At 40.8% G+C, this 14,316-nt stretch overlaps 1 protein-coding gene across 3 annotated transcripts in view; it reads left to right on the top strand.

Annotated features, from left to right (window-relative positions):
• The window catches only part of scfd2 (sec1 family domain containing 2), a 325,676-nt gene that overhangs the window by 282,733 nt on the left and 28,627 nt on the right, over positions 1-14,316 (top strand). For all 3 annotated transcript variants that reach the window (XR_006311787.2, XR_006311785.2, XM_043691021.2), the window contains exon 6: positions 2,181-2,326. Coding sequence is in view for 1 of the 3 variants with exons in the window: in XM_043691021.2 (XP_043546956.2) it covers positions 2,181-2,326 (146 nt within the window). In the remaining 2 variants the exon portion in view is untranslated. The remainder of the gene's footprint in view (positions 1-2,180; positions 2,327-14,316) is intronic.

The following is a 14,316-nucleotide window of genomic DNA, read 5'->3' as shown; positions in this document are numbered from 1 at the left end:
AATGATTTGGATGAGAATATAAAAGGCATGGTTAATAAGTTTGCGGACGACACCAAAATTGATGGCACAGTAGACAGTGAAGAAGGTTTTCCAAGATTACAAAGGGATCTTGATCAAGTGTGTCAATGGGCTGAAAAATGGCAGATGGAGTTCCATCTGGATAAATACGAGGTATTGCATTTTGGTACAACAAACAAGGGTAAGACTTATACAATTAATGGTAGGGCCCTGGGTAATGTTATGTAACAGAGGGCCCTGGGAGTGTCAGTACATAATTCTTGAAGTTTGCATCACATATAGACAGGGTGGTTAAAAAGGCATTTGGCTCGCTTGCCTTCAATGCTTAGTTTTGCATATCTGAGTTGGGAAGTCATGTTGCGGTTGTACAGGACATTGGTGAGGCATCTTCTGGAATACTGTGTCCAGTTCTGGTCGCCCAGTTATAGGAAGGATCTTATCAAACTGGAGAGGGTTCAGAAGAAATTTACCAGGATTTTGCCAGGTATGAAAGGCTTGAGTTATAACAAAAGGTTGGATAGGCTGGGACTTTTTTCCACTGGAGCATAGATGTTTGAGAGGCAATCTGATAAAAGTTTAGAAGATAATGAGAGGTATAGATAGAGTTAGTTGCATTTATCTTTTCCCTCGGACGGGGGTTTTCAAGACTAAGGGGCACATTTTTAAGGTGAGAGGAGAGAGATCTAAAAAAAACTTAAGAGGCAAATTGTTTACACAGAGGGTGGCTCGCGTGTGGCATGAACTTCCTGTGAAAATGGTGGATGTGGGTGCAATTACGTTTAAAAGATATTTGGATAGATACATGGATAGGAAAGGAATAGGATATGGGCCAGGAGCAGGCAAATGGGACTGGTATAGTTTGGAATTGCGTTCGGCATGGACTGGTTGGACCAAAGGGTCTGTTTCTGTGCTGTATGACTCTATCAGTGAATATTCCCCCTTCTGACCACATGATGAAGGGAAAGTGATTTATGGAACAATTGAATAGGGTTCCTGTTATTGAGTTGATTGATCTCCAACAACTCACCTTGTGTTGGGTATGACTCGAACTAATGTTGAGATTTCTCTCTGACTCGTACTGACTCCAGTTTTGTTTGGGCTCCTTGACACTGCTGTTGGTCAAATGCTGCCTTGATGTCAAAGGCATTTGCTCTCACCTTAACTCTCTTGTCCATGTTTAGGCCAATTTTCTAATGATGTCAAGAACCTGTTGGTTCTGAGCATTAGTGATTATAGATGCTTATTAGGTTATGGCATCACTGGGTACTTGATCAGGGAAAGGAGTTGAGCGATTTGTATCATCAGTAGAAACCTCACAGAATTTGGGAGAAAGATAATGGGTAAGTGCAAATACCAGGAAGGAGGATGTGGCCATCAGGGTGATTTGGGAGAAAGTTCTTGGAGTCCAGAGGAACACTAGGATTTAATAGTTTTGCAAGTGTTCTGCTGATATTTGGGGGGAGAAGAATGTTAAAGACATTAAATGTTCATAAATCTTCATAAGCATCCCACCTCTACTGCAACCCATGACCAATGAGGTTTCCCAGCGGTAAACTGAGAAATCTGCCATCTTTAAATGAGACTGGCTAACTAAATATTGAACAGCAATTAAATCTTAGGTCTTTGCAGTCTGTAAATATTAGGATTCCATTATACAATACATCTTCAAACTCAACCATTGGAGTGCTTTTTGTTATAATCCTGCAACACAAATACAGTAAAGATGGAAAGAGTGCACATTTTAAATTTTTAAAAATTCAAGCATGGGATGTGGGCATCGCTGGTTGTGCCAGAATTTATTACCCATCCCTAATTGCCCAGGGGGCTGTTAAGAGTCAACCACATTACTGTGGGTCTGGATTCATATGTAGGCCAGACCAGGTAAGCATGACAGATTTCTATCCTAAAGGACATTAGTGAACCAGATAGGTTTTCCAAACAATCAATAGTGGTTTCATGGTCATCATTAGACTGTTTATTCCAGATTCTTTATTGAATTAAAATTCAACCATCTGCCATGGCAAACTTTGAACTGAGGTCCCCACAACATTACCTGGTTCTCTGGATTATTAACCTAGTGATAATAACACTAAGCCATTTGTCTCCTGTTGGGCTACAAAGGTGTGAAATTATTGAACAATATCATGTATACTTTCTTTCAGGTTGTTCCTCAGCATCTGCGTTAATATTTGACAAAGCCGCTAGTATTGTGGATCAAGCGTTTGAAACACTTCGGAGCATAACAAGAGCACGGGCGCACATGAAGCAGTTCAAGGCAGTGTATAGCCCTGGTGATGACATCCACCAGGTAAGGATATTAAATTTATTCAAATAGTCCCTTTTATGTCTTTAATGTTTGGTGAAGCATTTCTACTTCTCAGGATGAAAGATGTCACAAATACAAAATGAAGCATTCACTCTTCTCTTGATGAAGCACTACCAGGTCATATCTACCATATTGCAGATGCATAATCATCCCCACTTCCCCCAAGCACGTAAGCAGAGGCCAGTCAGTGAATTGATATTTTTGGCAAGTTAATCTCTCACCAGACCCTTTCCTACCCATGGGTGGTTGAGAGGAGGTCGTTGGTTGGTTGGTTGGTCAAGTTGAGAAACATTAACCCAAAATTTCCAAAATCCAAATCTTTGGATATCGGAAATTCAAATGAATTGGGATATGTGTGTCAGGACCCTGCTGAGGTCTGAATGTACACATGTGTGGAAATTGCCCAGGAAGTTGAACCTTCCATAAGGGTGATTTCTGCTGCCTGGAACCTTCTGTGGATCTCTCAAATACTGCACTGAGTGTTAGAAACTTGAGCAAGATATATGTGGGATTTACTGTGGATGAATCTACAGCACATTGACTTCAAGAAGGAGACTTGCTAACATCTTTTCAAGGCCAAGTAAGGATGGGTAGTAAATTCTAAAATGAATATGTAACCAGTAGCCTCCAAATACCAAAAACAAATAAATAAATTAAAAATAATTCCCCTGGAAATGTTACACTGAGCACCACCATCAAACCCATTTGACTGCACCCTTCACCTACTCCCTCCCCACTGAAAGACTTGGACCTGTAAACACTTAGGAGAAAGTGAGGACTACAGATATTGGAGATCTGTTGAAAACTGTGGTGCTGGAAAAACACAACTGGTGAGGCAGCATCCAAGGAGCAGGAGAGTCAACGTTTCGGGCATAAGCCTTTCATCAGAAACCTTTCACTGTTGAAGGGCTTATGTCTGAAACATAAGCCATTCGAAAAACAGAGCTCCAACAGCAAGATGCAGAGCCACTTTGTGCAGATTCTTTTGTTGGAAAGATTGAAAGCAAACTTATAAAGATGGTTGCTGGAGAGATATCTGAAGAATCACTTCATATCTTCGAACAGATTGGTACCATCAAACCTAAAGCTAAGAAAACAATATGGGACATTTGGAATGATGTCTGCAGAAGAACAGCTTCAAGTTAATGTAAAGTGTTAGATAGACATTGGTATTACATATGACATCATGAGCTTTGTAGATCTGTGTGAAATTGTTGAAAATGGTGACCTGAAAATGGATCTGTTGAAGTTAAATTTGACGTTAAATAATGGAACAATACTCATCCTGAAATTGCAAACTAAGCTGACAGACCCACACAATGGGATGAAAGAAACTCTGCAGATCAGCTGAAATGATTCAAAATCCTAGACCGGTAACCATCCACATACCACAAAACATTTGCAGCATTTTATAAGCCATTGAATGCTGAACAGATCCTGACAAATTTTAAGTTGTTTTCTCAAGTTTTGACTGTCTTCCTGCTGACTATCATCTCCAAGTAAATGGGTGTATGAGATCAATTCAGTATCAGCTGAGAAGTCCATCAACCCTCAAACCATGCTTGAAAAACAAGACAAAGGATTTGGAAAAGAAGAGAGTTCTCAAAAATCTGATGATTGCTACATACTGGACTAGCAGCATGGAGCAGTGGAAAAAGTCTGGAAAGGATCTCACTAAAACTTTGAAGAGATTTCACTATCTCATGCAAATCTTGCAACTATTTGCCAAAGCAAAGCTCTTTATTATACTTGATGCAAAGGATGGATACCGTTAAATGAACTACAAAAGCAGCAATTTCCTGACTGCGTTCTGGACACCATGTGGGAGGTACTGATCATTGCACATTGCCATTTGCTATTTCTACTGCTCCAGAACAATACTTTCGCAGACTACATGAGATAATAAATATCTTCCAGGAGTGTAAGCAAGTACAGATGATCTGCTCATTGGATGTAGAGACACAATGGAGAAGCCATCACAGAATTTGATCAGAACCTACTGAAACTTCTAGACAGAAGTGGCAGCTGAATCTGAAGCTGAGCAAGAAAAACGCTACAACTGAAGATGATTGAAGTCAAATAAGTTAAATGCTGACACCCAAAGGACATTGCCCTAATACTGGTAAGTGGGACCTTTGGTAGAGATGCAACAACCTGTAGATGTGAAGGCATTTACTAAGACTGGTGAACTATCTCGCCAAGTTCTTATCTCATTTATTCATATGAACCTCTTTGCAAGCTCACTGCAAAGGATGTTCATTGATATTGGGGCATTGATGAGAAGCAGCTTTCACTTCATCAAACAGCAAATAATGGTGGTACAACCCCTGAGGGACTGTGCTGGCAACAATGAAGTTATCCTGCACTGTAGTGCAAGCAAGAAGGAACTTAGAGTAATCCTCATGCAGCACGGAAAAGCAATTGCTTTTGCATCCAAAGCAATGCATCGCTGCTACACAAAGATTAAGAAAGGAGCATTTTCATCAGTGTCTGTCTGGGAGAGAGTGTAAGAGATGGAATACTGACTACAAGCCACTTCAAAATATACTTCTCTGGTCACATCTATCTACTCTGAAATGTAAGAAATGATGTTACTTTTCTTTTAGAGATATCATTTGGAGGTGAAATGCCAGCAAGAAAAGTAAGTATAATAACCAATATGCTGTCAATGGTAGTGCTCCCTTTGAGGGAAGTTGTGACAGAGTGTGATATCTTATAAATTCAATGAGAAGCAACAGTATAATGTACTTTGGAAATCTGTTATGATCCCAGCTGATGGTAATGCTGAATAGATCCCAAAATGCAACCTGGCTTGATTTTTACCATTTGTTTACTGTTGATCACTGAACATAATCATGAAACTGCCAATATACTGTTAACAAAAGAACATCAAAGTTTATTCACACAAAAGGAAAAAAAATGAAGTATTTGACACTCTGCAGGAATTAGCTGAAATGGTTTTATTACAAATATCGAAAAAATTCTTTTACTGTCAGTAATAACCTTACAATATTCAAGCCTAAGTGAAGAGTCACCCTGTCTCCATTTTTAAAGTTTGTTATTAGCACAACTGTAAATCCTTTATTTTCAGCAAATTTCTGCATTCGCACAATGTCCTTTCTTTTGTTAATGTTTCTTCTTGACACCTTGAAGCAAGCAGTTAATACAGCTCTCAAACAAAAACAGCAATTGCTGGAAAAGCTCAGCAGGTCTGGCAGCATCTGTGGAGAGAAATCAGAGTTACCGTTTCAGGTTGAGTGACCCTTCCTCTGAATATGTTCGGAAGTAAACCTGCATATTGCCTTTCTAAATAATCTTGTTTCTGTAGCTATTCCTCTGTGTCATCGGTCACCTTATTGATATGCAATAGCCCAATTTGGTTCCTCTCTTCTATCTTTGCTTCTAATGCACTGAATTATTCACTTCTAGGCTTCAAAAGACCTCACTTATGTGCATGTAAAAGGTTTGCAGAAACCTAGTGCTACATGCAAAGCTCAAAAATAAAATTAAAATAATGTACTTTGCCTCTTAACACACACAATGTAGAAATACAAATCAAATGTAAAACTATCCATGGTTCTTCTGTAAATACATAGAATTTAGGAGCACCAGTAAGCCATTCAGCCCTTCACATTTGTTCCACCGTTGAATAAATTAACGACTGTTCTGATTGTCACCTCAAATCCACATTCTTGCCAACCCTGTTAACCTTTTATTCCCTATCCCTTAAACAACAATTGCTTCTGCTTTAGGTATGGACTGGTTGGACTGAAGGTTCTGTTTCCGTGCTGTATGACTATGACTCTGAGTCTGCTTCCACCACTTTTTCAATAACCCTCTGAGAAGACAAAAATTACCCTGTTTCTATTTTAAATGGGCAACCCTGATTTTTAAACAGTGATCCCTTGTTCTGCCAAAAGAGAAGACCTATGTCCAACCTTTCCTCCTAAGACAAAACTTTCATCCTAGGCTTTAGTCTGGTAAACCTTATCCGAGCCACCTGCAATACACTAACAGTTTCCCTTAAATATTGTGCACTGTGATCTCATACCACCTACTTTTGTATTCAATTCCCTTCACAAAAGTGATAACAAAGCAATTTTCTAATCACTTGTGCCTATGTGCTAACCTTTTACCATTCGTGGACATGAGGACACTGTGATCCCTCCGCACCTCTGTGCTCTGAAATTGTTCACCATTCATATAATCTATTTCTTAATTATCCCTCCTGCCAATTTTGACCATTTCACATCTTCCCATGTTATACTTCATTAACCATCTCTTTGCCCACTTATTTAACCTACCTTCTGTAACCATCTCTTCACAACTTGCTTTTCTACCTACCTTTTTGTTGTCAACAAATTTGGCAACCACACCTTCTTGTCCCTTCATTCAAATTGTTTATATAAATTGTGAACAGTTGGTGTCCCAGCACTGATTCCTGTGTTGCATTACTTGTTACATCTGACAAATATAAAAAAAAAGACTCATTTATGCCTCCTGTCTGTTTCCTATTAGCCAGCCAATCTTCTATCCACACCAAAATGCTACCCCTCTTCACCACGAGCTTTCATTCTCTGAATAACCTTTGATGCGACATATTTTCAAATGTCTTCTGGACATGTTACCTCCCTAGAGAGCTCTAGTAAATTGGGAAAACTAATCGCTTGTACCTACAATGATTTCCCTTTTTCAAAACTTTGCCGGATTATCATGAGCTTATCTAAATGCCCTGCAATAACTTTTTTTAAAAACAGTAAAGGTTCTATTATTTTCCAAATAACTGTGGATAATCCAAGATGGAGGTCAGGAAAAAATTGTGGCGATAAGATCTCCTTTTTTGAGGTATTTTCAGTGTTAGAGCTGATTTCCTCAAATTCTAGGAGTAGTAATTATTGTTTTATAATTGCACCATTTAAAAGACATCTGATTGGTTATATGAATAAGAAGGCTTCAGAGGGATAAGGGCCAAATGCTGGCAAATGGAACCAGATTTATTTACGATATCTAGCATGGATGAGTTGGTCCGAAGGTTCTGTTTCCATGATGTATATCTCTAACTTGTCTATAGTTCCTTAATTTCTGCCTTGCTCCCTTTTTGAATAAAGGAGCTATATTTACTATGTTCCAATCTAAAGGAATCTTCCTGGAATCTAAAGAGGTTTAGAAATTTAAAACCAACATGCAAACTATACAGCTAGCTACTTCTTTTAAACCCTAGGATAACATCTGTCAGACTCCAGTGACTTGTCAGCTTGTGTTCCAATAATTTATAGCTGAAAATGTGTTGCTGGAAAAGCGCAGCAGGTCAGGAAGCATCCAAGGAACAGGAGAATCGGCGTTTTGGGCATAAGCCCTTCTTCAGGAATTCCAAGGAACAGGAGAATCGACGTTTCGGGCATAAGCCAGGAGTTTCTGCTCCAGTTATATCACGCTGCCACCGCTGCAGCCACCACCAGGAGTTCCTGCTGTGGGCCCACTGCAACCAGGAGTCCCTGAGTCCGCTGCCAGGCCTGGCCACCATCAGGCCAAGAGTCCTGCTCTGGCTGCCACCCTCCAAAATGTCGCCTTGACAGCGCCACCACCTTGAGTCCGCTGTCACTGCCTCCGATCACTGGAGGAGCTTTGCTGCCACCTGAAGAAGGGCTTATGCCCGAAACGTCGATTCTCCATTCCTGAAGAAGGGCTTATACCCGAAACGTCGATTCTCATGTGCCTTGGATGCTGCCTGACCTGTCTTCGCTTTTCCAGCAACACATTTTCAGCTCTGATCTCCAGTATCTGCAGCCCTCACTTTCCCTTCCAATAATTTATAGTATTGAATTGAGTTGAATGATTTGTTGTCACTTGCATTTTCTAATGAATAAAACAGTAAATGACAGTGAAAAGTTTTAACTGTCGCCAACTGTCAACTGTCAATCCGGCACCATTTTGAATAGCTTAAGAAGAAAAAGAGTAACTGAAAGAGAGTCTGTCTCCACCATGGGTTCTGAGCAAGCTCACCAACCACACCTGCACCAGCCCTCCTGCACTGCCTCACTGCTGCCTGCACTGATGTCACCAACATAGGAGTCACCGTTCTTTAGACGCCATCTCTTCACTACTGGGCCCACCTAAACCAAGTCACATGCTGCCCCCACACTCAGCCCGCAAACAAGAGTCTCAGGCTCTGCTGCCACCGCTACCTCGTCGTTAACTAGGACTCCCAGCTCCAGGCATCCTGACCACAACCAGGTGGCTTTGCTGTTGCCTCAATGATGCCAGGAGTTTCTGCTCCAGGCATATCACGCTGCCACCGCTGCAGCCACCACCAGGAGTTCCTGCTGTGGGCCCACTGCAACCAGGAGTCCCTGAGTCCGCTGCCAGGCCTGGCCACCTTCAGGCCAAGAGTCCTGCTCTGGCTGCCACCCTCCAAAATGTCGCCTTGACAGCGCCACCACCTTGAGTCCGCTGTCACTGCCTCCAATCACTGGAGGAGCTTTGCTGCCACCTGCCCTGAATACCGGGAGGATGTCCTTATCGCTGCCGCGACAGCCTGCTCTCACTGCCGCTCTGGTACTGCCATCTAACCTGGCCAAAGATAACAAAGCAAAAGAGAAAGAGCAGAAGTAACAAGAAAAAGAAGAAAGAAAACAAATGAGAGTGGATGAACTCCAGGCAAGAGCCCTCCTATTCCATCCCCACCTTGGATCCAATTTACTCAGTATTACTTAACTCGTATTTGTAAATATCTCAAGTTTCCCATTCTCTTTCAATTCCTGATTTACAGCTACTTCCAGGATGCTACAGGTATCCTCTCTAGTGAAGACTGACATATTGTCTGCCATTTCTGTATCCTGGACATTGGACAGTAAATATACTCAATTACCTGACCTGCACAGCCTTCTGTAGCAATGAATTCCACAAATTCACCACTCTCTGGCTAACGAAGTTTCTCCTTATCTCTGTTCTAAAAAGTCTTCCCTTTACTCTGAGGTAGTGGTCTTGGATCCTCATCTCTCTTGCCAATGAAAACATCTTCCCTCTCAGTATTCTGAAAGTTCCAATCAGATCCCCCTTATCCTTCTAAACTTGACCAACTGTAGTCCCATAGTCCTCAAACATTCCTCATATGTTAAGTCTTTTATTCCTGGGATCATTCTCACAAACCTCCTCTGGACCCACTCCATGGCCAATACACCTTACCTGAAATATGGGGCCCAAAATTGCTCTCACTATTCTAAATGTGGTCTGACCAATGCTTTATAAAGCCTCAGAAGTACATCCATGCGTCTATATTCATCACGAGCTGAATGACAACCTTGTATTTGCTTTCCTAACTACCGACTCAGCCTGCAAGTTTACCTTAAGAGAATTCTATACTAGGACTCCCAATGTTCATTTGCACTTCCGATTTCTGAATTTTCTCCCCATTTAGAAAATAGTCCATGCCTCTCTTCTGCCTACCAAAGTTCATGACCTCACACTTTTCCATGTTGTACTCCATCTGCCACTTTTTTTGCCCACTCTTCTAACCTATCGAGATCTTTCTGCAGTCTCCCAGCCTCTTCAATACTACCTGCCCATCCACCTATCTTCGTATCATCTGCAAACGTAACCAAAATGCCCTCAGTTCCTTCATCCAGATTATTAATGTATAAAGTGAAAAGTTGTGATCCAACACCAACCTTTGTGGAACACCACTAGTCACTGGCTTCCATCCTGAGAAGGACCTGAACTCCTAGGTTTCTCTGTTTGACAACAGGGCCCTGTCATTAATTATATAAATCCTGCCTTTGTTTGTCTTAACAAAATGCAACGTCTCGCAATTATCCAAATTAAATTCTATCTGCCACTCCTTAGCCCATTGACCCAATTGATCAAGATTCCTTTGTAATCCAAGATAATCTTCTTCACTGTTCAGTATATCTCCAGTTTTGGTACCATCTGCAAACTTACTAACCATGCATCCTAAGTTTTCATCCAAATCGTTTACATAAGTGACAAGCAACAGTGGACCCAGCACCAGTCCCTGCGGAACACTACTGGTCACAGGCCTCCAGTCTGAAAAACAACCCTCCACCACCATCCTCTGTCACTGACCATCAAGCTAATTTGTATCAATTGGCAAGCTCTCCCTGAATCCCATCTGACCTAACTTTACTAATCCGTCTACCTTGTGGGAACCTTGTCATAGGCTTTACTAAAGTCCATGTAGACCACATCTACTGCTCTGCCCTCATCTATCTTTTCGGTCACGTCCTCAAAAAACTCAAATCAAGTTTGTGAGAAATAATTTCCCATGCTCAAAGCATTGGTCAGACCACATTTAGAATAGTGACATCACCTACCTAATCAATCCTTGTCTCTCCAAATGCATGTAAATCACTTCTTTCAGAATCACTTCCAGCAACTTACCCACCACTGATGTCAATCTCCCAGTCCTTGTATCGTGAACAAATTGGACTGTGTAACAACGCTTAGAAGGTATTTATTAGCTGAAATGTGTGACAAAAATGCAATTATTTTCTTTAGATTTGAAAGATTCCATATACTATATGGTGTATGAATCTTGTGCTCATTCCTGGATTTTCTTTCGTTCACTCATAAACTCACGTTGTTGCTTAATGTCTAGTCTTCCTCTCAGTCTTTTTTATCACTTTCCCAGTTACTCATTTCTGTCTCCCCTATGCAATTCTAATGTGTGCAAATCCAGTTAAGAACAACAAGATTGACATACCTCAACATGTATAATTAGAAGGATGCTTTAGTTAAAATATATTAACTTTCATATCTCAAATTTTACATTTAGTTACATGCATAAATTTATTCAAAATTCTATCGAAAAGTAATATAGTGTTGTCTTGAACCATTTTTAGAAAGGAACTGCTGCAGAAGATCTACTTTAAGCGGGAAAACCATTTGATAATTATAATCAATTTGGAATACAGTGCTAAGGGGAGCAAATATGTAATTATCTATACTTTTGTCATTGTTCTTCAACAAAGGCTTTGGCCTCACCCAAGACTTAAATCTAAATGTATTTCAGTTTTGAAGTGTTTGATTGTGGCTGGATATTATTAAACAGATGGTCCATGTTTAACTGAGAGCCGTTGACTGCTATTAAAGACACTTGGATTTTGCGTGACTAGAAGCTGACAAGAGCTCTGGAATTTGGTACAACTCCCCATCCTCCCCCATCCCCTTGAACATTACAACTGCTGCTAAAGTTGCCTCACTCAGAGGTGGGATTGCAAGGCCTCAGGGTGGGGATTAACTGAATTGCTTCTGAATTCCCTAAAACGTTGTTTGAGCTTTGCAGTATACTGGACTGATAAACAAAGATAATGTCTGGCAACTCTGACAAATCAGAATGGGGATCAAATGTAATAAAATACAGAAAAACAGCTTTAATGTTATTCGCCTCTGCTCAAGGCTAAACTACTGAGTAAAATAAAACTCTGTAATAGTAGACTGCACTCATTTGCTAGCCTCAGCATTTTCTACACTTGGATGTTGGTGCCCCAGGCAGGTAGACAGTCACAGCAGACATTTGAACAATGTTTTTGAACCACAGTACAGATTATGTTTTCATTTCTCCTTCAAGTTGATTTTCAGAGGAATGTTTGTGCTATTGTACCTATTTATTATTAATTAACGTTGGTACAATATGTGATACATCTCTTTACAAATTGCACAGGCTACAAGGGAAATTGATAATATAAGTTCATAATTAAAATACCAGACTCCTTTAATCTTTAAGCACAAAAGATATTCACTTCAGTCCTAATCCAAGCTCTTCTATAACTTCAAGTTTGAACAAATTTTGAATCCTGCCCAGTCTTCAAATTTATCCTAAATGAACAGATCCTTTGCTTATAAGACGGGAGAGAACTGTTTAAAAATCAACACAGTTCGTTGCTAAGTCTTCGTGTTTCATTCCAATTAGCCTGCCCATAGTGCCGATATTCGTTTACATGTGGAAATGCTCCTTTCCTTCAGACTTGCTTTCATCTTGATGTAGGTCAAAAATGTGTCTTGTTTAGTAATTATCAAAATTGCCTTTGAAGCAAGTTTACCTTTGACTGTGAAGCTAGAATGAAATCCATGTCGAGTGATGGAGTAACTGGCATTATTAATGTTATAGAACAGAGCCATTGAGCTCTGCACTGCCAATGATCTTTGTGTGAAGCAGAATTCATGGACTTTTCGCAACATCTTTGCAATTTTAATGCAGGTCGGATCCAAATAGATTGGTGAACTGTAATATTGTACCTGCTATATTTGTCCCAGTAATGAAAATATTTTCTGATTCTTATTTCTAAAATATGGACCAAACTTTAACAGCCTTCTGGAAATAAACTGATAAAATGGCTGTGGAAGAATACCTATTGTCATCCCACTGCTGTACAGATTTTGAGAGTACACAGGCAGAAAGCTGGAAGAACACAGGCAAGCCAAGCAGCATCAGGAAGTGCAGATGTCCTAGGATGTGTGTGTTGTCCCAGTCAAAGTGGTGTCCTTCTTTGTCTGTATGTATGGAAACTAGTGATGGTGGGTCATATTGTTAGGTGGCTGGAACTCCCATCAATAAACACATCAACTTCGATCCCATCTACCTTCCCTTGAAAAAAGAACAGGAAATGACATCACCCACCTTAAGAAACCAAGACCTATAAATAGAGAGGTGGGACATACCAGCAGTGCTTCACCAGAGACTCTCTCTGACAATGTTACCTAGTCATGGTAATGAAACAACTGAAAACAAGCCTTAAGCTAACTTACAGACTTATCATCAACCTGAGCTACAAATCTTCTCAAAAATCGCAAAGGACATTAGCCTCAGTCCAATGTTTTTTTCTTTCAGGGAGGCACAGTGGTGCCAGCAGGCACATACAGGGAGGAGGAGCCACACATATCCTTCTCAGAAATTTGTATCAGGACAGTCCAGATTTGCATAGTCCCTCCTCCACCCCTGCTGCCTGTGCTCCCAAATCCCGTAGCAGTTCAAGCCAAGGATGTTGAACCTACAGCTGGGCAGAAGACTTTCAGCAGACCTGAGCTCTCTAGGTCCAAAGATATCAAGAAATGACTGCCCAAGACTTACAATCCAAAAGGGCCAAACATAGAACAGGGTCCCTGCTCCCCAGCTGCTGGACTGAATGTAAACATTGTGGGAGGCAGAGGAAGAAGAAATCTTACGGCACGTGGGTGGCATGAGGTGATTCTTCATTGTAAATAAACTTTCGCTTTTGTAAACACAAGTTCACATGTTCAGCTGTAGTGTAATTTTCAGACGTGTTGAAGTCATATCTTTGAGAGAGATGAACAGCCTCTTTAGACATCCCAAAGGTAGCCAAGCATTGCCCAACCTTAACAAACAACCAACTCCCTGTCAGTAGATAGCCTCAGATATAATGAATCCTTGATCAGTGATGAAGACTGCAGCCAAGTTGTTGCATGTAAATGTAGACCGGAATGAGGCTTAACACAGTTTGCAGGGAACATGCTAGGGCCCAATCTGTACACATCACTGCACAGTTGCACCCACCCCATGAGTGAGAATACATATCTCTGCAGAAAGAGATTAATTATTTGTCTCAACTTTTCAAGGGAGCATACTGCAATTGAAGGCTGGGAGATATACAATGGGCAGCTGACATGTTCATTCTACCTCATAACACATTGGTTCCAAGAAAAGCTGCTGAAGTGCTGCCATTGGCAGGTTCAACATTGTCCCAGAGGATGCATAAACCTTTCAGGGCAACTTAGCAGACTTACGCACTCTGAAACTTGGAAGGATTACAAATGATGTAAGGTTCCAGAGAGATTCCTCTGGATTCCTGTCAACATGCTGGCTACCATGAGTGACCTCATGACATGACCTTTGGATATGAAATCCCGACGATTGCCTTAAGACCTCCATGCAATGTTAGCAACCAGTCTAACTCACTGCTGTTCTTTTTCCTTAATGGCCTGTAGGCCATTTAATG

The sequence above is a fragment of the Chiloscyllium plagiosum genome, unplaced genomic scaffold (genome assembly GCF_037043375.1).
Source record: "Chiloscyllium plagiosum isolate Xiang-an unplaced genomic scaffold, Cpla_swu_hap1 HiC_scaffold_1, whole genome shotgun sequence".
Taxonomy (NCBI): Eukaryota; Metazoa; Chordata; class Chondrichthyes; order Orectolobiformes; family Hemiscylliidae; genus Chiloscyllium; species Chiloscyllium plagiosum.
The sequence above is the reverse complement of the archived record's forward strand: the minus strand, read 5'-3'. Positions and strand labels throughout refer to the sequence as shown.